This window comes from Hakea prostrata, chromosome 4 (assembly GCF_041222555.1).
Source record: "Hakea prostrata isolate BN-2017 chromosome 4, UWA_Hpros_2, whole genome shotgun sequence".
Lineage (NCBI taxonomy): Eukaryota > Viridiplantae > Streptophyta > Magnoliopsida > Proteales > Proteaceae > Hakea > Hakea prostrata.
Genome location: NC_142603.1, coordinates 56,375,400 through 56,399,999, shown reverse-complemented (window position 1 = coordinate 56,399,999; position 24,600 = coordinate 56,375,400). Strand labels below are relative to the sequence as shown.

At 37.1% G+C, this 24,600-nt stretch overlaps 2 protein-coding genes across 3 annotated transcripts in view; both read right to left on the bottom strand.

Annotated features, from left to right (window-relative positions):
- CHR18 (chromatin remodeling factor18) overlaps positions 1–13,317 on the bottom strand; it is an 85,441-nt gene extending 72,124 nt beyond the window's left edge. Inside the window, exons 1-5 of one of the 2 annotated variants that reach the window (XM_089153766.1) lie at positions 12,872–13,317; positions 5,877–5,931; positions 5,645–5,736; positions 5,494–5,549; positions 5,215–5,290 (exon numbers count right to left, since the gene is read on the bottom strand). In XM_089153766.1, the coding sequence (XP_089009892.1) occupies positions 5,215–5,290; positions 5,494–5,549; positions 5,645–5,736; positions 5,877–5,931; positions 12,872–13,066 (474 nt within the window). In that variant the 5' untranslated portion in view covers positions 13,067–13,317. The remainder of the gene's footprint in view (positions 1–5,214; positions 5,291–5,493; positions 5,550–5,644; positions 5,737–5,876; positions 5,932–12,871) is intronic. The other variant, XM_089153767.1, reaches the window with a different exon arrangement.
- Positions 13,318–20,778: 7,461 nt separating this feature from the next.
- LOC149019780 (1,4-dihydroxy-2-naphthoyl-CoA thioesterase 1-like) lies at positions 20,779–23,485 on the bottom strand. The gene is made up of 3 exons (XM_089153765.1): positions 23,241–23,485; positions 22,835–23,026; positions 20,779–21,505 (listed from the first exon to the last, which is right to left on the bottom strand). The coding sequence occupies exons 1-3, from the start codon at positions 23,370–23,372 to the stop codon at positions 21,353–21,355; spliced, it is 477 nt and encodes a 158-aa protein (XP_089009891.1). The 5' UTR covers positions 23,373–23,485; the 3' UTR covers positions 20,779–21,352.
- Between the last annotated feature and the right edge of the window lie 1,115 nt (positions 23,486–24,600).

Here is a 24,600-nt window from a genome sequence, read left to right as displayed (position 1 = left end):
TGGGCCCCCACAACTGGGGGTACAAGGATAGGTTACCACTCTCTCACCACTGTGAGGGTAGTAGGCCCATCTCATCACATCACATCACATCATCACAACCATTGGTCCGAGACTGGCGTGTGTTGGGGAAATACCTAGCCATGCAAAGGTCATCATCTACTTGTCACACAACTTATGGTCACGATACCTTTCCTCAAGTCCGCGGCTCTTGTAATGTTGATCCTAATGGCTCCTAACCATCTTTTGGACGCATGCTCCGCAACCCTATGGTCATCCATATACAATGTAGTGATGGCACTCTGTGTCCTCTCATGACTCTCAATCGACTTTTGGGCACCCCACCAGCCCAACCCATATTATGTGCAATCCTACCATAAATGATACGACAACAACATTGTGTCTCCTCACAGCTTTCAACAGCCTTTTGGACGCCCACCTGGCACCTACCGCTATCACGGGCCTTTCAACTTCAATACTGCCGAAAGGGTAGTAACATGTATAAGGACCCTAACCATGCATCAAGACATACAGACATGCATATATACACATGAGATGCAAGAGGTACCAAAGGCAATGGCCGAAACCCCATCCCCTGACACATAAATATAGATGCAATATGTCAACCCCCAGCCCACCATGCTTTCAGACATATAATAAATGAAACAAGTGAATAAACAGCAGAATAAATATGTTCCCATGAAGCACCCAATGCACGCATGACCTAAACAACATTATCAATCACAATAGCACATCATAGGCATGTCATTGAAAGCATAGCAAAAGCAGGAACAATAAACCCTAGTTATGCAAATAGTTCTCTCACCTGAATGACATTCCTAAACCTTTAAAACAAACCCAAACTTCACAATCAAAGACTCCACCAACTCACTGGAACTCCTAAAAACACACTGGTCTAATTAGATTTAAGTTTAGGAATCATTCTGGCCAAAACTGAGGCAGACCACAAAACAACAACCAGGCGGTTGGTTGCCTGGGAAGGGACCAGTGGGTCACCAAGTGACCACCCAAGTCTGAGAAAAGAACTCCAGTTCTGAAATTCACATGTTTGTTCCACAAATCACAGGGGGTTCTAGGCATTTATTAAATATAGATTCTAATGCTGATGCATGTCCCAATACCCATAAATCAAAACCACAGCAAACACAAACTAGATTAAAGACCAAATCGATCTAGAAAAAGAATATCCTATTATGGAAAGTTATGTAGTTTTGGGGGAGTTACAGGGAGATGAAGATCTCATCCCTCATGTAGATCTAATTATATATGATCAAAAACATTGGTTCTCCAATCAAATTTAAACTTCCCGCAATAGATTCATCAAATTAATCCCTTCAAAATTAATTAATCAGAGAAGAGAAGAAGAGATTGATGTTCTAACCTTCAAGATCAAAGATCAGAAAAAGATACAATCCCACGGCCGCAAACTCCGCCTTTCCTCTGTCCAAAACACTACCTCTAACTCACTCTTTAACCCTTGGCTATCTAACAATAAAATAATCGCGATATTAAGGCTTTAAAGCCTTTTAATATAGCATGTGGACCATAAAAGCCCTAAACTTCCCTCACTGTCCTGACCAACTGGGTACCCTGAGCGGCAGGTTGCCAACCAACCGCCCTGCTAATGTCAAGCAACGGAAGGGCTAGTTGGTCCAAGGTGATTCCAAACATGAGTGCAAGCTTATGGAGAGTTCTAAGACTCCTATCTGGACTTCGATATCATCCAACTTCATCTTCCGAAAGCTAGTAATCCACCTTCAAAATCCATCCAAGTTCGAGTCCCTACTATCATTTTCCAATATGGCGAGAGAACCTTGATCTCCACCATCCAATTCCACGAATTCAAATGCTAACCCAATTGTCTCAAGCTAGATGGTCCACAACTTCCTAGCACTGGATCTATGGATCCTCAATCTTCCATGTCGGGGTTTCAGGTTAGGATTCTAAGGGATTTCACATTATAACACTCCAAGGCACGAATTCCAAGGTGCCAAAAAGCCATCATTATATCCACCTAGCCTCCCTTAGGTCTAAAATCCCTTGGAGATTCATTCCCTTATATTACAGAAGGTCAAATTGTTGATCTCAAGGTAGAAATTGGAGAAAGCTTGAGGCTGCATTTGCATTCATTTCATCCCAAGGGAAGTGCCACTCCAAAGGTCTTGTACATGTTTGAAATTTTATTTTTGTTTATTTATTTGCTCGTAATTAGGCATTCTTGCCCGGAAGAAACAATTTTGTAAAGGTGCCCTTACCTATACAAAGATTGTTTAAGGTGTTGTGTCCACACCCACCACATTGAAAGTGGACATAACTATTGAAATCCTTCTAGAGGCCTAGAAGTGAGTGGATGTAGATTCAGTTTGAGTGAACCACTACAGATTTTGTGTACTGTCTTCTTGCTTCTTCTTTTTTTTATTGTTAATTAATTACAAGGAAAAGCATGTTTCACTAGTCTCAACCTATTCACCTCCTCCCCCCCCCCCCTTCTCTAGATTGACGTTCATCAACTTGAGAGGGCCCATCACAATGATTATTACGGCTTAGTTTAAGCTAAAATTTGGTATATAACCTATTTTAAGCCTTCTAAACACAGTGGTGGCCTTAGATTTGTGAGAAAACAAGTGTATATATGAGTTCCAACTAGACCCTAACTTTGAAACTAATACGTTTAAGGAGCGAACATGCAAAACTCATATAAAACAAACATGAAGGTTTAAAGTTAAATGATACATCGAACTTGTTCAGTTGTTCACAATTTCACATTACACCATCAATGTACTTATTATGCCATAAGAGAACAAGAGTAAAATCAATTACTAAACAGCTTGTTATAGAACATAGTTTTTTCACAAAACGAAGTTTGGGAACGACACTCACCTTGCTTCAAGATTGGCTTCAAAATCAATAGATATTTGTTCTAGATGAGCTATACAGCTTGTTGATGCAGCCTAGGTAGAGATGCAACCGAGTTTCAAACCAAAACCAGCTCTGGGGAAAGGAGTATCAAGACAGGTCGAGATCGAAGTATCTCAACTCATCTCGACCGAGATGGGGTATTTATAAAGATTGGGTTGAACCAAGATCCTGCAAGATCTGAGATGTTGAACCAAATCTCAGCCAAGACATTGTATTTTTTTGGTATCGTTTCAACTCTCATAAGATCTTGTCTCGAGATCTCAACGAACGAGATCTCGAACAATGAAGCAGTCTCAATATCAAAAGCTAAAACTATCAAGAAAGAAACTAACACTTCCTTGGTAAGGCTTATTTGGATAGCAAAAGAGGATCCATGTAGTCCACCTGATCCGTCTGGGTAAAGGTTAGTTGAGTTGAGTTACTTTGACAGGAAGCTAACATTTATAGGTTACTTTTGAGTCGAGCGTATTATACATTTCATGAAATTGACAAGTTCATATACAAGAGTAAGAGAAAACCACTAGCTCTTCAAAATCAAACAGTCAAAGTTATTGGTCATATCGATAGCTTATTTTAATATTCTTTCTTTTTTCCAGCTTTCATTCCCTTTCAAGATAAGCTGGCTTCACCTGTGACAAATGCTTCAATACATCAAGATGTTCATAATTACATTTAGCCCCTACTGTTTCTTCATTAAACAAGCAACTCCTATCAGTGGTTGTTGAATTTTTTCTATGACTGCAATCCCCATTCATCCCTCCAACTCTGAAAACATCTGAATGTTCATACCTATGCCTTTAGGGGGGGGGGGGGATCCAGTTTTTAACCCCTACAGAAACAATTCTGCTTCATCCCAGAAAGGGAAGAACTACAGAAGCCACAATACAGTCCCATAATGATGATGTCATCTCACAATGGCAGAACAGCTAACAGTACATCTTCTTCCACCCTCATGCACATGGAACACCTATTCACAAACTGGAAGTCTGCTCATAGATTTACTCTTGGTAAAGGAATATAATTCCATACCCCAAAGGCCCAAATCTACACGCTCCAGGTGGATATTCTCATCTCAATACTTTTACCTTAGAGTTTCTTTCCTTGGAACAATAGTGCTGTTTCTTTTTTTGGATGAATAATATCCTTATTCACCAAAAAAATAAAAATAAAAAAGAATAACAGACCAAAAATAAATTGTTCACTAGCATAGAGAACATTTATAATATGCATGCATATATCTAATGGAACTCTAATTTTCCATATCAATCTTAAAGATTTGGTAGATACTTTACTGCCTTAAGAACTACCTAGCATTCCTACATTTATCGCAATGGCATTACAATCAAATCAAGATGCTCGTACATAAAAAATTCTTTGTTCAATGGGGATAGCAGGATATAAGAATTTAATAAAGAAAACATCAACCAGCTGGTCAGCAAATTCGTAATAACACTCAGTGTCATCAAATCAGTTCATTACTTGTAGAAGAAGAGGAGGAACCAACCGCAGCGATATTTTTTTTTATACAAGTATTCTCCTTAAAGAAAAAGTTATATGCTCCAGTATGTTGCAGAGAATTGATGAAGAATTAACAGAAAGGATAGGCTTTGACCATCAAACCCAAAGATTATGCATCATCCAAGGCTAGTCAATAGTCATTTAATTTGAAGTTGATCCCTAAACACCTCGAGTTGCATCTGAACTTATAGACTTTCATTTAAAAGGATCCAGAAAGGTGTGGTGTTATCAGCATATTCTAATGGATATGTAGAGATTAACCTGATTTTGAAATTTGAGGTCTCTACTGTGACCTTTCTCCTACATTCTCACTATTAAGTTTCTCTAGTAGTATTGCCACCGTATTCATCCAAAAAAAAAAAAAAAGTAGTATTGCCACCGACATGAAGAATAACAATAGAAGCTTCCAACAATCAGACTTTTTCAGTTATTACCCCAGAAGTCAAACACCATATTTTCGATCAAAATTTTGAGTATGAATATTCTTTTCCTTTACGTCCTAAGTAAACAATGAAACAACTATCTTTAATGAACTATGATCCTATGGATTTTGATTCCATAGACTTGAAATCAGAATCAACACAAGCATCGATGAAACTAAGCAACAACAAAAAACAATAAGAGCACCATTACCATTGATCCCAGGAGGTGAGAATTCGAAAACAATAAGCCAAATTAAATAAAAAAATCCTAATCAAACACCATAAAGAAAAGAAACTCATTTTATTGTATGAATGTGTAGCGGCATTATGGCATTACCTCAACATCAGCACCATCTATTTCACAAATAACTTTTTCTGCTGATACCAAAGAGGATACTGGGAACATCCACAATCTGCAGATTTCATCAGCAACATATGATAATGCTGAATATTGCATCCACAGTCATATATAACACTAAAATATAAACACATGCAGATTGGGCATTGGAGCATGAGAAAACATACAGAAGCTGCTACAAAGATATGGAAGGCACCCTGTGCCAAAATAATTATAATGATGATAACAAAGAATTAAAGAATATATTTATAGAAAGACCTTTCTTTCCCATGCCAACTTGCTTTAGGGATCTTGTGCAAAGCACTTACAAGCATCTGCATAAGATAGACCTCAAACATATCAGAAGATGCAGACTCAGGCAACACAGAGGATGATTTCTGCAAAAGAATAGAAGAGACGAATACGATACAGGATCATATGGGAACTTTGCCGCAATATTTCCACTGGAATGAAGGAAAAGCCGGATACTGAGCTTTGGCAAACCTTTTGCATTGTCATTCTCTATGGGGAAATCACAACATTGCAGATAAGGCTAGCATCACCTAACTATATTCATAAAAAACAGAAAAGGATATACATTTATAAAATGCATGAAACAGAAATTAGAAGGAAGCTCTTGGTATTCAAGTCTAACCAATTACCATTTCCTCCAAATGCCAGAGACTTGGGCAGGAATCTTGGCACGGGATCTACCTGCTGTTTGAAATAACATTAAAGACTTAGATAATTGTGATAGAATCCAGAGCAATGAAAAAGAATTCCACCTTCAGATCTAACTTTCCTAGCAATCAACTACTAAATTCCATTTCATTGTCTACTAAGCACTAAATGACAAATTAAAGGTTTTAAATGATACCCGTATATTTCTGTCACAGATTCTGATGAAATGGTTGAAGAGCAGAACTGTCCGCAAAATAAATGAGGCAGGAAAATCTATTTAGTTTTTTTTCCCGTACAAACTTGAGGGGCAAAAATTATCTAAAACTTCAGGAGAAAAATGCAAGTTCAAAATCTATAAATACTAAGACAGAACCAACACAACATGCAAGAGAATAGGTAATGTAGAAGAGATTCAGAAGAGAACAACACTAAGGTAGGATCAATAGCATGCTGCAGCTTGAACATCATAATAGGAATAAACCAGAATTAGTAACTGGATTATACCAGCCAACTGATGGCTACTAAACTAAGATCAAGTGGAAATGATGCACCTTGGGTACATTGCTCCAAACTACAGCTGAAGTCGAGTTATGATTTGGTATTGAAAATAGACGGTTGAACTTATAATTAGAAGGCAAGCTCTAGAAAGAAATCCAGAAAACAGTAGGGGCAGGAAATGGGATAAAGTGGGTGCACTGGCAGGCCGTTTTATAATCCAAATCACGGCTGATTCTGATGGAGAACTGGAAAGATATTCTGATCTGAAATCCACAGCAAAAAAAGGGCAGAACTAGAGCTGCAAGGGTGCTTATAGCTGAGTTCAGATGGAACAGCAGCAGCAACTCTTTGCTTCAATCATGGTACAAAATTTCGGCGGAATCTCGCCCATTCGGTAGCAGGTGAAACGAAAACTCTAGAAGAAACGACATATGCAAAATATCAGTGAAATCGGCAAAATTTCAACGATTATTCATTTTATTGTGATAAATTCTGCGATAATCTTGAAAATTCTCTAGAAATTTGAAAATACGAAGGGAATCTGTAATGGGATCTTCAAGGTCAATAGACAATCGTACCAATTCTGTCAGGCCTCAAAAGGCAATGTGCCAAATGTGGCTCGGGAGAAGAATCTGCATGGAAGAATTTCTAGGAAATAATTCAAATTTGCCAAGTGCCAACTACCAACACCCCAATTGACCAGAACCCTCTCCCCCCCCCCCCCAAAAGCTTCAATTGATTGATCAAATCAAGCTTTTGAGAAGCCTTAGCAAAGTCATAGAAGAAGGTAAGAGAAGAAGAGAAACGATAAGGAAAGTAAAGGGAATAGGCAGATAAAACCCCTCCACCAAGTTCCTTAAGCTCTACGGGCTTTGGCTTTCACAAGCCAGGCTTCTCAGCTCTTCATTTTCACTCAGTTTTGACAAAGAAAATAACAGTGCTCGAAAGCAATTTCATTCAACTCAATAAATTGTTCACAGGGAGCCTTTAGAAAGATGCAAGTGAAGCTTTTGTTTTATGTTTACCTGGCAATGGGCCTCCTGATGTAACCTAGATTTTGGGGTTTTGAGATGCATAATTATTTCCCTAAAAAAATTAGGGTTACTCCAGGATCCTCTTCTTCTGAACTAGCAAACAAAGAACTAATATGGGAAGGGTTAGGGGAAACTATGTATTCAACCTTCCTTGATAGGATTGTGATGGGAGGAGGCAACAATATTAATATGGGGTGGGTTTGCGATAAGTTAGGGTCTTAACTTATCATCCAACTAAAAAAAAAGTTAGGGTTTTAACAATACCCAAAACGGGATGGGATAGTGGAGGGTTAGGATTTTGGGATTGAATCGGGGAAAATTAGGGCTCACCGATATCCTAAATGGGTAAGGTTAATGTTTTATGCCCAACTATATCAAAAGATATGACAATCCAACCCATAGGATACATGGGATAAATTTCTTGAGATGGAAAACTGAGGTCTATAGGTGTCGAAATGGGTTGAAACTTAGCGGGTATGTAGGTAATAGTACGGGGATTGATCCCCAAGTTTGGTGGGGTTTGGATGGCTAAATTGAAAGATATTAAGGTTCTTGTTTTTAGGGTCTTGGGAAATACAAAATTCAAGAAATTATTTATATCTTGAAATTGGTCACTCAAAATGGGGTCAAATTGGGATTTAAGTTCACTAGGGATGGGGGGACGGGGTTCCTAAAGTTTCAGACAAATCTAACAGTTAGATTGGTGTGGATATGACCCTAAAATTTGAGTCTCAAGAAAAGTCTGAAAACTCAAGAAAATTCAAGAAATAAAAAAAGAAGGGTACGATGCACGGGGAAGAAGAGGGAAAGCTAAGGATGGGGTTGGGGATGATGTTCACATACTTGGAGATGGTCAAAGACTGCTGTTATGATTGAATTGCTGTTGGAATTGAAAAATGCTTGCTGAGATTGAAGGAGATCTCATAGAACCACCATGGCCTTTCCAAGAAGCCACGACTTTACGTACCTTCAAACTCATATTTAATTTCATTCAATTCAACTTAAAGATTATATGGCTGGAAGGCTTTATTTATAGCCTCAAATAAAGAAATAGAAAAGGGCTCTAAGTTCGAAAACCAACTAGAACTCTAATAGGGTGTTCCAAAACTGATTCAACTACTACTCGACTACTCTTGACTAAGACTTTGACTCAAACAAGAAAACTCCATAACTAACTCCAAAGGACTCCGATCCAAATTCTAAGAGTAGATATGGAGTCATAAAAATAAGTTAATTAAAGTGGACTCAAATTGTGGGATCCCAACCTAACAAGTAAACTCACCTAGACAAGCACTCTTAAATAACTTGCAAATAATAATCAGAAAAAACAAAATAAAAATATGTCTAAGGTCTAGAGAACATCTTGAACCCAATTGGACCCATACCTAAATATCACAATTTTGAGCAAATTAACAAAATACCCCTAGATAGAATTAGGGATATCACCTCCCCTCTCTTTGCCACAACCAAGTACTTTTGCCTAGAAGTGCAGCCCTATTTTGAAGGGTTTTTTTTTACCCTGGATTTTTGCATACACTCTATTTAAAGCCTTATAAACACAATCAATGAGGCATTTTGCATTAAAAAAAAATCAATAAAAAATACTCATTCATATCCTACTAATTGAATGATATATAATCCGTTCATACAAATATAAAGAGTTGAAAATTGCAACAAATGTACTTTAAATGTTTCATACAATCAACATTTATCACAAACCACACCAATAACTACATATGTATACTAATATATTGCACTATTTCTAAATATAAAACAAAAAATAACTGGTATTTTTATCAACTTTTAAATAATTACAATAATTGTTTAATAATTTTCCAATAATGTAGTAAATATGTGAAAATAATTAAAGGTATGTACAATGGTTCAGTGACAAGTGCAGGAACAGTAGGACAACAAGGTTGTGAATTCCCAATTACAGTTGAGCTGCGTCAAGGATTAGCTCTAAGTCCATATTTATCTATCCTTGGTTCCAATGAGGTTATCTGATGTTATTCTAAGGAGACATTGGTTGTATGATAATGATGTTGTCATCATGTGTAGCGAAAATACTTGTAAATTTATTCATAAGGGTCAGAAAATTGTCCTTCTTCCCCTAAACCTTCCTGAAGAAATTAAGAAGAAGAGGCTATCAAAACCCATCAGAATTCAAAAGGACTCATGTACAAAACCACAGCACTTGGTGGTTCAGTCCAAAGAATCTAAAGGAGCCAGTCAAGAAAGCAACCACAGTTTCACCATAACTTCAAGGATGAACCCACTCCACCAAACCCAAAGCTTCGTATAGAGTTAGTGCCACAAAAGATTGACAAAGACAATAAGACTAAACTAGAGGAGGACTAAGGGTTAATGCAAGCCCTTGATGACAGGGTCATGACACTTGAAGAAGGCGCCAGAAAAGATTACAAGGACATGGTCGAAGCAACAGCACCAGCTGGAGATGTGCCTAAAGAAGTACCTTCCTTACCAGAAGTTCATCATGCCCCTTGATCTAGAAGATAGAGAGTCACTATCCAAAATTTTTGAAGTGACACCAGAAGTGTTACTTGATCTAGCCCCCACTCATCATGCCCTTAACCTCAAAGAGTTTCTTGAAGGAATCAAATTAGACAAGATCAAAGCATCCAAATTAACACAGTGGAAGCGGTGAAGGTAACTGAGAGCACTCCCTTAAAGCTTTTGAAGCTCAAGATGTTGTTCCTAAGGAAATAGAGTGTGGGCCGCAAAGTTCTATTATGAAGGAACACAAGGTAGGAAATGGTACTTGAGATGTTCGCGACTACATGATGAAGATAATTGTATCAATGGAGGCTATGGATAAAGAAGAGACTAGGAGCATGATTGTTGATTTCAAGCACAAGCATATTGACTTTATCCTGAGCCCATGGTTCTTCAAAAAGAAGGTCCAGGATGGAGCGGAGAAGGCTATTCCACAAAAAAGAGGGTAGAGAGATTGGCGGTAGTTCTTCAAGGCTGCCCATAATTTTCTTTCTTTTTCTTTTTTCTTCTAACTAATTCATGTGATGCCCTCAAGTATGTTTCAATAATTTTTAAAAAAAAGGTGGAACATGGTTTTAAGGGTCCAAGTGACCCTTTACACATAAGTCAATAGTAGATCTCCACAAAAATCCTTGCCGAACAACAAAGCCAAAAGGTTCCAAGATGGTCGACCATCCTAAACCCATGGTCGTGCATTTTCTTTCCAAGAGATGGGAGGAGTCAACCGAAAACACCTTAACACGATTATGGTGAGGAGTGGAGTGGAAACCTAATCCCTTTACCCCTAGTTATTGAGAGTGGAGACCCACCTGTGGGTCTAGTCCTTATTAAAAGCGTGCTCAAGTAATCAGCAAAGCAGCATATTTATTGATGTAAATTATAATGGCATATCGATGATAATTTTTATGTGCATTATGGATGTGAGTGTTTCTCCTCACAAGTTCGGTGGAACTCATCACTGTGGGAAATTCTTCTTTTAGATGATGACACAGGATCCTAGATGCCTGTTGAGCAAGAGACACTTTCTAGGGATGTACCCAGTGCTTTGGAGGTTATCGAGATAGTTGACGTGGGGCACGATGCTATGTGTGCTTGTCAAACTTGTGCATATGGTATGCGTTGGATCAGTAAAGCGGGATTATGCTCAAGTTTCCTACCAAGACTGCATTACCTCTTATTGGACTTACTTCCATTTGTCAATAGAGAAAAACACATGAATTACTATATTTAAAACTTATCTTTTAATTCAATTAAGACTTTGGGATCTATAATTAACTCTTACTTCCAAAAATATTTCATATTGGAACTTCCTTCCTTAATAAATTATTGCCTATGATTTGTGTTATAAACTAATGTATGGTTATGCATCGTTGGTCCAAGAGGGACCCAATATGACGAACCCTAGGTTTTCACCACACACCAAGGGTGGGGTCTAACAAAGGATTTAAGAGTTTAGATCCTCTTAGCGAAAATTGCTAGGGTAAGGTTGCATAGGAAATTTGCCCCGACCCCACTTGTGCAAAAGCCTTAAACGCCTGGTGTGGTGAATTGGAGCAGGAGGGTCTTTTGGGGTGTAAGACACTTGGAAACCTATATACAATAACAATAAGCCTTTTCCCAACTAAATGAGATCGGCTACATGGATTCTTGCTCTCCAATCAGTTTTATTTAAGGCCATGCTAGATACAAGGCCTAAGCTATGCATATCCTTTCTCACCACTTCTCTTAAGGTTATCTTACGTTTGTCCCCAGCTCTCCTATTTTCTTCAATTTAGATTATATCACTTCTCCATGCAATGGCATTTATAGACCTCCGTTGAACATGGTCATTCCACCTCAAACAACTTTCTCGTAGCTTATCACTTATGGGAACAACTCCCATATCAACTCTAATATGATCATTCATTATTTTATCCTTCTTAGTTTTGCCAGTCATCCATCTTAGCATCCTCAAGTGTCAAAAACATCCTCCATTCATAGGAGAGGCACCCATTGGAAAAAAACTGTTCAAACGAGAGTCTCTCGGAGAGAAGATGCAGAAAAAGAGTCATTGAAGACATCCAATTCATTTTGGACAACATGCTAGATAATCACTAATGTTGGTTATGCACTGACTGACACCCATCCAAAAACTGTTAAAACTCATTAAATGTCAAACTCATGCATTGATAATTAGAAAAACAAACCAGCCTTAGGGTGCCCATTTCTAACGTCTAGAACATTGCACCCAACATCGGGGGCAGGGGGAAGAAACACACACACTTGACAACGGAAAAACTTTATCTGATTTAATCAAAAAGCTTATTTGGGTCCAATGCAAGTTAAAAGAAAAAGGGGGAGAGGGGGAGAGGGGGAGAGAAAGAATCACGCAAAAATAAACTAGGATTCCGTAAAGATGATATTATATTGGGTCACTCTTCCTTGCACTCCAACTCCTTTTATGTAAGCATCACATCACTCTCCTCTCCAAAAGCAACGTACGACTAAAGACTTCCCATTTCTTTGATTTGCTAGAAGCAACATCAGCAAGGTCTTGATTTCAAAGCCCATGGGCGATAAAGCATGTCAAAACGTTTTAAAAGCGGTATTTTGAAACTTCATTTTCACGAAGCCATTAAATATAACACAGAGGAAAACGCATATTTTAGCAGAATAAGATATTGAGGTACAGACAGAACAAAACAAACTATACCTAGTATTTCCAAACAAGGAGCATGAAGTAAACATGATTGTTTAGATTGTGCCTGAATGTGTAAGTAAAAGGTCCAATGCAGGTTCCAAGACATACTAATTCATGGGTAAGGTAAGCAACGGAATAGAGTATCCGCTTCGTGAGCACGAACACGGAGCTCCACTCGGAAAAACGTGTAAAACTGGGGGACACCTACTATTTTTCGCACACGTAAGACATGGGAGGAAACACTAACCTGGTCGCAGTCAGATTCCGTCGTAGGTTTGGTAGGTGAGTATCCGAATTTGGATTTAGGGGTTTCTTGAGAAGAACTGGCAGAGGCAGAGGCAGAGGCAGAAGAAGATTTCCTCTCAGCAATCTTTCTCAAAGCGTCTCTTTCGATAGAATCCAGTTCTTCGGCGCTGAAATTCCAATCCTCGTCGAATTCCATTTCTCGCTTTCACCGGTGGTTAGACCGGGTTTGCTCAGGTTGTCTATTATTGTTCCCTCCTACAGTCCTACTCTCACCTTTTGCTTGCACCTTCTCTCAGTCTGAATGTGTTACGTTTTGTCCTTCAGCTGCCTGGAGTACTGAGAGTATTCTTTGACTACGTGGAGTACCGGAGTGCTCCTCACTCTCACTCGTTCTCAAACTCAGAGTTAACGTTGCATTTCTTTCTTCTCCTTTAACCTGTTAGTTGGATTGAGGTCGTCTGGCTACGAAAACAGAATTTTTTATAAAATATAAAACGGATAAAAATTAAATGTATCTTCTTCTAAAAATAAATAATCTTGATTCTCTATTTTAAAAAATAAAAAATTTGGGGGTAAAATTCTCTATAAATTTGGTTGTAAACTTGTGATGGAATATTAAACAAATAGGTACAATTTTCTCTTCTTTACTAATCAAGTAGGTACAAATTTTAAGATAATTTAGAAAATAGATTGAATTTTATCCTAATAGTAAGTTTTTTTGTTTTTTGAGTTTTTTACAGGTTGCGCGCTTTAGTGGGGTTTAAGCTCTAGGTTTTAAGCTTTTAGTGCCATAAATTACAGATTGCACACTGTAACATTTAAGTTATTAGTAAAAATGATCATATTACTCTCATTAGAGTCAAATGACATTACTCTCATTAGAGTCAAATGACATAACATAATTAACCCCATTTAAACCCTCCCATGCCAAACCTTCACCCATATTCTACTATACTTTGCCAGAAACTATCCACCTTCGCCAGAAATCACCACACCCCTACCAAAGAATCCACCCACTCCAACCAGAAAATCCCCTGCCATAATAAACAAAATGAACTAAAGGTATGGAAGGATGGAGACTCAAGAAGAGCCAACTCGATGACGCCTCTCTTGTGGAGAAGAGCCACCTCATTTAGCGATAGTGGCACTGTCGATGGTTATGAAGAATCCAGCCACTCTTTCAAGCACTCAGGCGGCGTTCTCTTCTCTCTCTCTTTCTCTCGCATTGTTGGATCTCTATGAGTCTAAGTTTCACTTTTTTTTTAGTGTGTGGTCCATGTGGAAAGAAGAGTGATGGTTAGTTCTCATTGTTGTTTTGTTGTCCACCGATTGAAGCTTGTTCTTCGTTTGTCCTCTTGGATTTTCTCAATGACAAACCTCAAATGGTAGTGTTAAATTAGAATTATTGGTGAAGCGAGAAAGACCTATGTTCTGATCAGACATTACAATACTAAGTTCTTTTTCGTTAATTTTTCTCTCATTTACTCTTTCAATGAGACTCATGCCCCTTTTCCATGGAAGTAGAAAGCTTGTTGAATTCTTAAGGTTTTGTAGAGGAGTTGAACAGATTAGCCATGGCTTCCTTTCCTCCCCTTCTTGTCGGTCCTTAGTCTTAAAGTTGTCACCTCCTCCTGTATACTAATCCTCCATGAGACAATGGATGGATGTACGGTCTTGAATTCTCTGGGTTTCAAAAAACGCAAAGGTTTCTAAAATGTATCATCACGTTTTTAATTTCTCCGACAGGGGTGTGGTGATTTCCGGCGAAGGTGGGCAGTTTTTCAATGGGTGTAGGTAGAAGATGGATGAAGGGTTGAGTATGAAAGGGTCTAAATGGTTTAGTTATGTCATTTGACTTTAATGAGCGTAATATGGACATTTCACTCATGAGTTAATAGAATATTGGATGGAATATTAAGAGTGTGCAATTTGTAATTTTGAGAGTGTGCAATATGTAATTTAGGGCACTAAAGCGTGCAAACCAAAGTTTAAGCTACACTAAAGTGTGCAACTTGTAAAAAACTTTCTTTTTCTTTGGGTAAAAGGATAAAGTCCTAATTTATTTAAACTTAAAACTTATATTATCAACTAAAATCAGCCAAAACAAAAAAGGGGCAGAGAACAACTAAAAAAGTTGTATTGATTTGTTGCTCCAAACATTGCTAAAGAAAAAAAAATATGTTGATTTATTGCTCCAAACATTGCTAACGAGTATGCTACATGGTTTCCTTCTTGAATATTGTAGCCAAAATCTAAAGACTAGAAATCTGCACTAAGATCTTGAATTATATAACTGATCTTCCATGGCACCTGTGGGGAATGAGCTTTTTGTCTTCAAGAGATGAATGAGGTATAAATTATCACCTTAAATAATAACTTGATGTAAACCCCTTTCTTTTGCTCAAAGTAAAGCACTTCGAATGGCCAAGGCTTCTGCCATTAGAGACAATTGATTAACACATCTTGAAGCCGGAAAATAAAAGCTCATTCTTCTTCTCCAATCTCTTGCTATTCCCCCATAACTTGCTTTACCAAATTCAGTTAAGGCTAACTTATCCACATTAACTCTGATCCATACTTCATTAGGCTCAATCCATTTAATTTGCCTTATCTCCTTTGCTTTTGTTGTTGATTTGGTGGTTGATCAAATTTCCTCATTCTAGTGCAATGCTAACCTAAATATTTGATGGGGAACTTTGAATGATTCCTAAACACTGTAGATGTGTAATTAGTCCAGATAAACCATAAACAGTTGAGATGCAAAAGCATATATTTTCTCCCATATTGTTTGATTTCCATTATAAGTCTTTGGATCTGACTGCGAAGACCCAAATCACGGTCTCACAAACTGAACTCCATCATATCCCATACCTATTTACTCAAATTGCATTGAAGGAAAATACGTGAAACATTCACCTATGAGAAGCCACAAATAAAACAAAAATTTGGAACATGACACCATAAGAAGTTGATTTTGGGGGCTAAGGGGAGGTGCCATAGTTGCTACCAAATCTTGTCCTCTGAATTTGTTGCATCAGAGGTTACTAGTTTGTATACTAATTTTATTGAGTGAATCCCGTTTGCATTGTCTAACTTTCTCCTCCATCCAATGACCATTGAAGATGGAGTCCTCCACCAAAGATGTGCAATTTGTTGATTAGGAAATGGAGCTCGAGAAGGTTGAACATTAGGTATCCAAAAGTTTGACCAAGGATCGATATTTCTTCCATTCCCCACCAGTTCGAAAAGTCCCTCAACAAGTAGATCTCTTGCCCAAATAATTGATTTACATCCCCAAGAATCAGCAGGCTTTGCTTTTGCATCTAGAAACTCAACATTTTTTAAATATTTTTCCTTCAGCAATTTGCTCCAAAGAGAATGGAGAGGTAGGAGAAGTTCCTAGGCTTCTCTAGTTAGAAGAGCTTGATTCATTTTTCCAAAACTTATAATGTTCAAGTCATCACACAAATAGTTCCCCAATTGATGGAGTGTACCAGTGAGCCTTCCCCTTTTGACCAACAAAAATTCCTCATCATTGAGTGTAGATCCTTTAAGACAACACTTGGAAGTTTGAAGCACGACATGAAGTGTGCTGACAATGCACTGACTTTTGTTTAACTTAAGACTATTTTTCCAGCTACGCTTAGGCATTTGGCTTTCCACTCTTGCAACCTTGTATTGACTTTTTTAATGAAGTCTTATTTAGCTATTAGCAATGGTTCCAAACATTTTTACTATTATCATTAGAAGAAAAAAAAGTTTTCACTATTGTTAAAGTAAAATTTGAAAAAATTTCTTATGATAATCGCATCCCTATTGTTATTCCAAAAAGTATGAGATTCTTTTTCTTCTTTGTTTTCCTTTTTTTTTTTTTTTTTTTTTTTTTGTCAGAAAACAATGAGACATCAATACCAAAAAGAATTCCCCCCCCCCTTTCTATGCATAGCAAGAGTCTAATTGGATACACCTTATTTTTCTCCTTCATTCATATGGGAAGATGTTTGATGTATACCCTCATATGAAATTAACCACTACAACTCATTGGTGCCCTTTTTATACCAATTGAAGGTCTCAGCAAAGGGCATTGCAAAGATCCCAATATATAATTAAGGATGATTTGTAAGGAAACTGCAAGTGGAAGGGTGTCTATAAATATTTTTATAATGGCATCATAAGGGAAATTTACATTTGTATTATAGATCACCAACTCTTTTTCAAAACACAATTGGAACCATACATTTCCATTATTATATAAATTTCATCCAATTGGTAGTGATTTAGCAAGTTGTCAACAATTTTGAAGCATCAAATTTTATGTTGCAAAGTGAGACCGTTCATTTTAGTGATTTAGCGTGCTTGAGTCCATGGATCACTTGGATGATGATAATGTTGCTTTCACTAGTTCTCAAAACGATAGTACAATTATTGGTATTGTTTAAGAAAATGACTAATTAGTCAAAATAATCTAAATGAGTAATTATAGTGCGTTGATAGAAACGCAACCAAAATCATACCTTTCCGGGTTAGGACGATGAAGTTATAATGATTCTCGTTAGATTCCCTAAATTTGAAGTGCATTCATTTGTTTTAGATAAGCATCCATTTTCACAAATGAACTATCTCAGGCTAGTTATTGGGATGTCACTTCACAATAATTATGATGAAGGAATACTATTCAAATTGAATGGATTCAACATGATGTTGATACATGGATTGGAATGTGTCTCCTTTGTAAAGGATTTCACCATCATGAACGCTTGCTCTGGGAGTGGCCAAATATGACTTAGTTTTTTGTATATATAAGTTATTTTTTGTCTTCTTGTGTAAAATAGTGGAGATTTTGCTGATTTGACAAATAATTATTGGTTGTGGTAATTGTCACGGACACATGACCACGATCAACTCTCAATTTGAAATTGAAACACAGAAGTTGAGAGTCACCTAAATTTGAAGGGCACTTTGGTTTATTTGAGTTATTTTCTTCAGCTTATCTGAGTTATTTTTCATTTTCATAAGTAAATAGTGGAGATTTTGTTGGTAAGACAAACTTTTAATGGTAGTGGTAATCATCACAAAAGGATATGATAAGACCAACATTTGAGGGAAGAATAAACTTTTGAGGGATGCTTTAAGACTTCTTTTCTTTCAATCCACTTAGGATATGATATATAACAAGTGACAAAGTGTCTCATGATTTAGGGTTGATCAAACGGTTCGGTTAGGTGTTGTGGCGAGGCCAAGACGTTTTGGCACAAATTATGCATGGATTAGCAAATGGGGGAAAAACCAAGGCAATTTGGTAGATGGGGGGGGGGGGAATTCAGTCTTACAGAGTGTTTGTGGGTCTAGATGAAGAAAAGTAGATCTCAAACAATAGGCGAAGAGAGATTGGTTTTGAAGCAATGGCAAAAATTGATCGACTCTTGGTGGAGAGAGAAACTAGTAGGATGCACACTCAAACTTATCTTGTTGGCTCTTTTGATAGGGAAGGGTTTTCTTATCTTGAAATTTTTTAGGAAGATATTATCTTTTGGAATATTAGGGGTGATATTCTTTTAGAATATTAGGGGTGTGAGGTAATAGGTAGGCATCATTGATCGGAAAATGTAATTTTTCTTAATTTTTTTCCCTTTATAAATTTAATACGAATAACCTTTCAAAGGAAAAAAAAGAAAAAGAAAAACCACACCTCCCAACAAAAATGTACTTTTAAGAGTATTCTCATAACATTCCAAGATACCATATTATAAATGGTTAAGCATTATTTAGGTCATTTTCAGACTTTATGGCCTACTCCTTAGTTAAGTATGATGAGTTGTGAAAGCAATAACTACAAAGTTTATGTAAGGGTAATCTTATTTTGTCCAACTTTACCTTCCTTATGCATGCATCATTTGGAACTTAGAATATATATGATTTGATTATATCACAAACTATTTGTAGTTTTTCTCCAGGTGAAGAAAGATGTCATTAGCTCTATATCCAACCTTAAAGTGGATTGCTAAGAAAAGGAAGGCTTAAATCTTATGTCTCTCAATGTGCCTTAATGAAATTAAAGAATACACTAAACCAAGTTATAAAAAAGACATTCCATGATAGGGTTGGAGACATGGTTAGGGATTAATTAGAGCATTCACAAAGATTGTATGGCTCGATACCGCTGCACTTGTGGTTCATCCTTGTTACACTGAGCCTGTTGATGGGTTTATCATCGTATATTAACAAAACTTGATAGATCAGCTCAAGCTGTTATTGTTGGTGTCTCATTTGTTATTGCTTGTGGTTCACACATACCCTCTCACTCCCTCCTTGCTACCATGCTACACTCAGTTGCACACACACATCCTCCCTGCTTGCTACCTTACTAACTCAGTTGCACATACACCAATTCACTTCCTCCATGCTGCCCTGCTGCACTTTGTTGCACATACATCCTTTCCTTCTTATTGATGCAGTTTGATTCTTAAATGGGTCATAACACTCTCTATGGGGGTGTAATGTCCCAGGAACTGGGCTTATGTAATCGCTCTTCTTCTATATAAAATGGAGTTTACCAAAAAAAAAAAACATCCGGGGGTGTCCATAATTTCATAATATTTATTAGGGAATAAATAAGCAAAAATTTGGATTTTTTTAGGAGTAAATTGTTTAGAAAATTCTAAATTTACGACTAGTTTTAAAAGTAATTTCAATTTTAATAATGAATTTTTGTATTAATTAATTATTATCTTTTCTTTTCTATTTTTTTTTCAGGAGTAAGTCAAAAGTGGCAAGAAATAAAGAACCTATGTAAAATTTAACCTATGTTCAATTTTATTTTCTTATAGTTTGATCTTACATATTTATTATTGGATTTACAACAAACTTTTCAAAATTCAAATATACCCAATGTTATAGTGTGTCAGAGTCTACATATAATACAAAGTTACAAACTTTTCTATTCTATTGTGTTTTGAGTTATAGGATAGAGTTTCTATTTCCTTGGGTTTGAATTTAAATTTTAAATTAATTTGGTGTATTATTTTTTTTGGAACTGAGGTTCATCCGGGCTAGCTTGCGTGCACCACGATTTACTTCCTCAGGGGGTGAGCTTTTATATTAATGTTGCCGAGTGGGTGCGAACCCAAGAACTCCCTAAAAAAGTTGGGTCTTTAACTGCTTTAACATACCACCTTTGGCTTAATTTGTTGTATTAAAAATATATGTACTCTCACTTCGATGAATCAATCACAAATAAAAAAAATAATTAATAAAAAAAAAAAAAACTTTCATACAATCATACACTTACTCGTATGTATTCAGCATTTAAAAAAACTAAAAAAAGAGGAGAAACCATAAAAATAAAAAAAATCAAAGAGAGAAAGGAAGAAAATAAACCGAAAAAGAGAGAGAGAGAAAATTTTAGCTTTTTGAAATTCAAGTATTCCTTTTAATTGTGTGTGAGGAAGAAAAAATTTTCTTAGTCGTTTGTGAGAGAATATGAGAGAATATAATAAGAATAAATTTTGAGTTAGTTTACAATTGGGAGTTAATTGTTTCTGCCTTATAAATTTAAAAAAAGGGGCATAGCCCCTCGGCCCCACTGTAATTCCGCCCCTATGGATAACCATACTGCAATATCATCTTTAACCCTAGATTGCAAAAGAAGTTTTATTTGGAGATCAAATTCTTTTAAATTTGGATGTCGATGGGAAAAATCATTTTCAACAAAAACTCTTGTGCAGATGAAAACTCTAGAAAATCTTTTTTTTTCCCTTTCTTAAATGAATTCTAAAAGCCATGTTTGGGCTGTCAATCTAGGTAGGATTTGTTTTATGTTGGTTAGAAGAAAGGAAGGAAGAAGATGGGTAAATAGATTCCCCTTCACCATCCTCTATGTATGTGATTAACTTTGAAAATAAGATTTAAGGCCAGGGGTATTGTAGTCATTTTAACATGTTTAGGAATATTTTGGTGATATTAAAAAGTATCCTTAATGGTGCCTATCATGGGTGACACTTTTGTAAGTAGGAGGACGCATCAATTTTGGTACAGATGTGGCCAAATTGTTAGAATCCTGGGATTTCAGAAGTTATTAGTAGATCCAGAAAATCACAAGCAAACAATATACACCTGAGTGCACAATGTACTCAACTTTCTCGACTGAAGTATGCTGTGAATGGAGAAAGTTGAGTGCACTGTACACCCAAGTGTAGAAGACCTGGACGCCAAGAACAAAGTCTTAATTTACTTTCCATTTTGTCTGACCAAATACCGAAATATTGGATAAACCCGGATGTTTACATACATCAAGTCATTTGATTATCATCAGGTGTACACTCTGAAACCGTCACGCAAAACTATTTGATCCCAACAAACAGGATATTTGTATACATTTGCTACGATTCTGTGATAGCTTGCTCAAAAATGTAGTTTATGCGTGCATTATACGATCTTACGTGATTAGAAGCATTGTTGTAGATCATTAGCTACAGATTATGATTCAGAGCCTCGCATACTTCTTCAGATTATCTCCTGCATCTTTTGCATGCTCTGGCACCGGAAGGTTGGATAGGAGAGTGATCCTTGATGAAGATATCAACCCTTTTCTCCCTGAGCCGGAAGGATCCATCTTCCAGAGTTGTACCTCCCAAACCTTAATTCATAAACATCAACAATCAGCTTGTTGGTTAATTGTTCAACCATAAAAAATAAAATAAAAAATTTGCAGACCAAGACATTATAAGTGGGCAACTTAGTGGAGATGCAATTGGGTGTATCGTTGAGATCTGATAATCGATAATTTACCCCCTCCAAAAAAAACCTCAAATACATATTATGCTGAAATATTTGAAGTAGAATCCACCAAGATTAATTTTTAAATTCACCCTTTAAGAAAAAAATTTATTTGAAAAATAATATAAGCTAAATGATCTAGAGGGAATTGTAAGGGAAAACCATCGGGGTGAAAGTGAAACAAGGTTGAGTTCTTGAATACTCTAAACCAACTCTGTATTCTTTAGCTCAGGTGAGACCCATCTAATATTGACTCAGGGCAAAAAAGTAAAAATATATTTCATCACAAGCTCAACTCTATCCAATTTGATCCACATATTTATTCATCTTGATCCGACTAAACTAGGTTTAGTTAGCCTTGATTAATCTTTTTGGAGAAAAACCTGATTAACCTTGATCAGACTCTCAGCTAGGGTTTGTTTTAGGGTTATGCGAGTGGTGTCTTTTATTTATGATTTATATAATTTAAATAAGATAAAATGAAAAGAAAGAGAAAATGGCCGATGTGTCAACCCACCCGAGTCTTAAAGCTTTATTTTTCAACCCTTACCTTGTTTGAAGGTTGAAAAAAATCTTACATATGTCTTGTATGTAAGCAGTTAAAGTGAATCTTGCAGCAGGGTGTAAAAAAAGAAAGAAAGAAGAGAGTGAATCTATTTGCAATTAATTTTTTTTATAAGAATAGTAAATATAATTGATTGCAAACCCTAATTTGTGCTAATATATGTGATTGGCATATTTTGGCTTTAATAAATTAAACTTTATGTCATCGTCTACAAGATGATGGGTGGAAAAAAGACACAGGGATATCCGAGCTGTCGTTATCCAGTGCGGCATTATTTGTGTATGTGGTTTTCCCGGATCTCCCATCATAAGAGACGAGATGGGTTTAGACAGAGAAGATATTATCCACACACCATGTATAGACTATAGACCCAAATTGATCAGACAAATGCTCTCTCTATCTTATTAGGTAGTCTCTACACCGACGAAAAAGGAGAAAAAGATAAGGAGCAGAAATCACACGTGATCAACGACCCCCGGTCAAAAAGCTGCGTGGTCGGAGAAATAAATGAAATACCATACCGATGGCCAATTCATTTCATTGAGAGTGGTGACGACGACGATATATGTGGTAGTCAAGGAAAGAGGGTCAAGGCTGAGGGAGGGAGAGACGAAGAGCGCATACCTGAATGGTCTTGCCAGTGTTGATGGGTCGAGCTTCGGCATAAACCAAGTCGCCCAACTGAGCCGATTTGAGATGATTGATGCTAAGATGAATCCCGGCGATCCTCTTGAGCCCCGACGCCATGTGGGCTCCTATGCTAGCCAGCGACTCTGCTATCAGTGCCGATACTCCTCCGTGCAACACCTTGAATGGCTGCGATTGTTAATCGTTGCAGTTTTTTCAACGTTCCCAATTCCCATCGGTCAGTTCGTCCCCAGGTAGTAGTACCCAGATGCAAGAACTTAATAATTAGTAACTAGTATCTCTGGAAGAAGGGGAAAAAAAAAAAAAAGAAGCAAGAAATTCGATCGAAAGGTTTTGGGGCCAAGTCCTAGTAGTAGCAACAGCAGTAGAAATTCTCACTGACCTGGCAACATTTCTGGGTGACTAGGAGGGAGCCGGCGACCTTGTGCGGAGATAGTTCCTCTATCTGAAATCCGATTAACTCCAACGGCAAGTCCACGGCTGCCCCGTTCAGCATCTTCGCCTGCTGTCCCATTATTCTTAATTTGATGAATTATACGGCCTTGAAGTTTATAAACTTTCATATGAAAGTTGGGGGAGCCAAGGGGCGTGTGTTTAGTTGGAGCTTTACTTGGGTGCAGTTATATTTTAACTAAAGTGGAATCACTTATGTAAAATTTTGATACGGACCATAAAGCTTTACGCGCGCGGCACTGCATTAGTGTGTAAATAGAAAGAAATGGTTACCCAAAAAAATGTGAAAAGACAAAGTATTTGCCACGTGTACCATGATCTCAAATACCCAAAACCCTGATGATTCTGTTCAACGGATTTACAATCCCCGGATGCGGACGGACGGCAATCGGTGGCGAGAGTAGACTAAAGACGCAAGAGTGTTAGGTAGCGGTGTGACAAGTGACAACAAATGGTGGTAGCTGGAAGAAACGGTTGAGACAGAGTAAGTAGCTCTGACTTCGTGCCCCACAACTTCACCTACTGAACCCCACAACGACTGAGCGCCATTCGTCGACGCACACTTGTTACTACTTGCCAGTCGCCACTCTAAATGCTGCTCAGCATTTTCTTCAACTTGGAGGAAACCGGAAAGTAAGGAATGGGTACCTGCAAGTAGACTTGTAAATGGATAGTCGAAATCTAATTTCGAATTCATATTCGTATTCATTTAAGGGTATCTGTATTCAAAATTTTTGCTTACCAAAAAATATCCGTATCGGTCCGTTAAGCAACTGGATTCGGATTCAGATAATTTTTTATTAGATTGGATAATATCCGAATTGAGTAAAGTATTCAATATTTTTTCTCTAAAAATGAATGATAATCGGATTCGGAAACTGGTAATCGGAAATAAAAAATGATCCGGTTAGAATAAAGTATGGCATAAATGTGGCTGAATGGACGTATGGAATAGGTTGGCTGAACAGCTCTAAATATTCACCATCAGATTTGTTAAACTCAATCTAAATCATTCAATAAAATACCTATTTTTACTCCTATTATTTAGTAGTTAGTTAAGTTTCACCTTCTATTACCAGTAAAATATCTAAGCCTTCTCCCTTTGTTTCTTTTCTATCCCCATCAATTTTTATCTGCGTTCATCAAGGTAGAAGTTCATCATTGAAAATCCTGTGATTCCAGTTCCTTTATCTTTGAAAAAGTAAAAGGAAATCTGTTTCAAAGGTCTTTTTATGGTAAACACGGCCAATGGCCTCCCAACATGAATAGAAAAATAAATTGATCTTAGT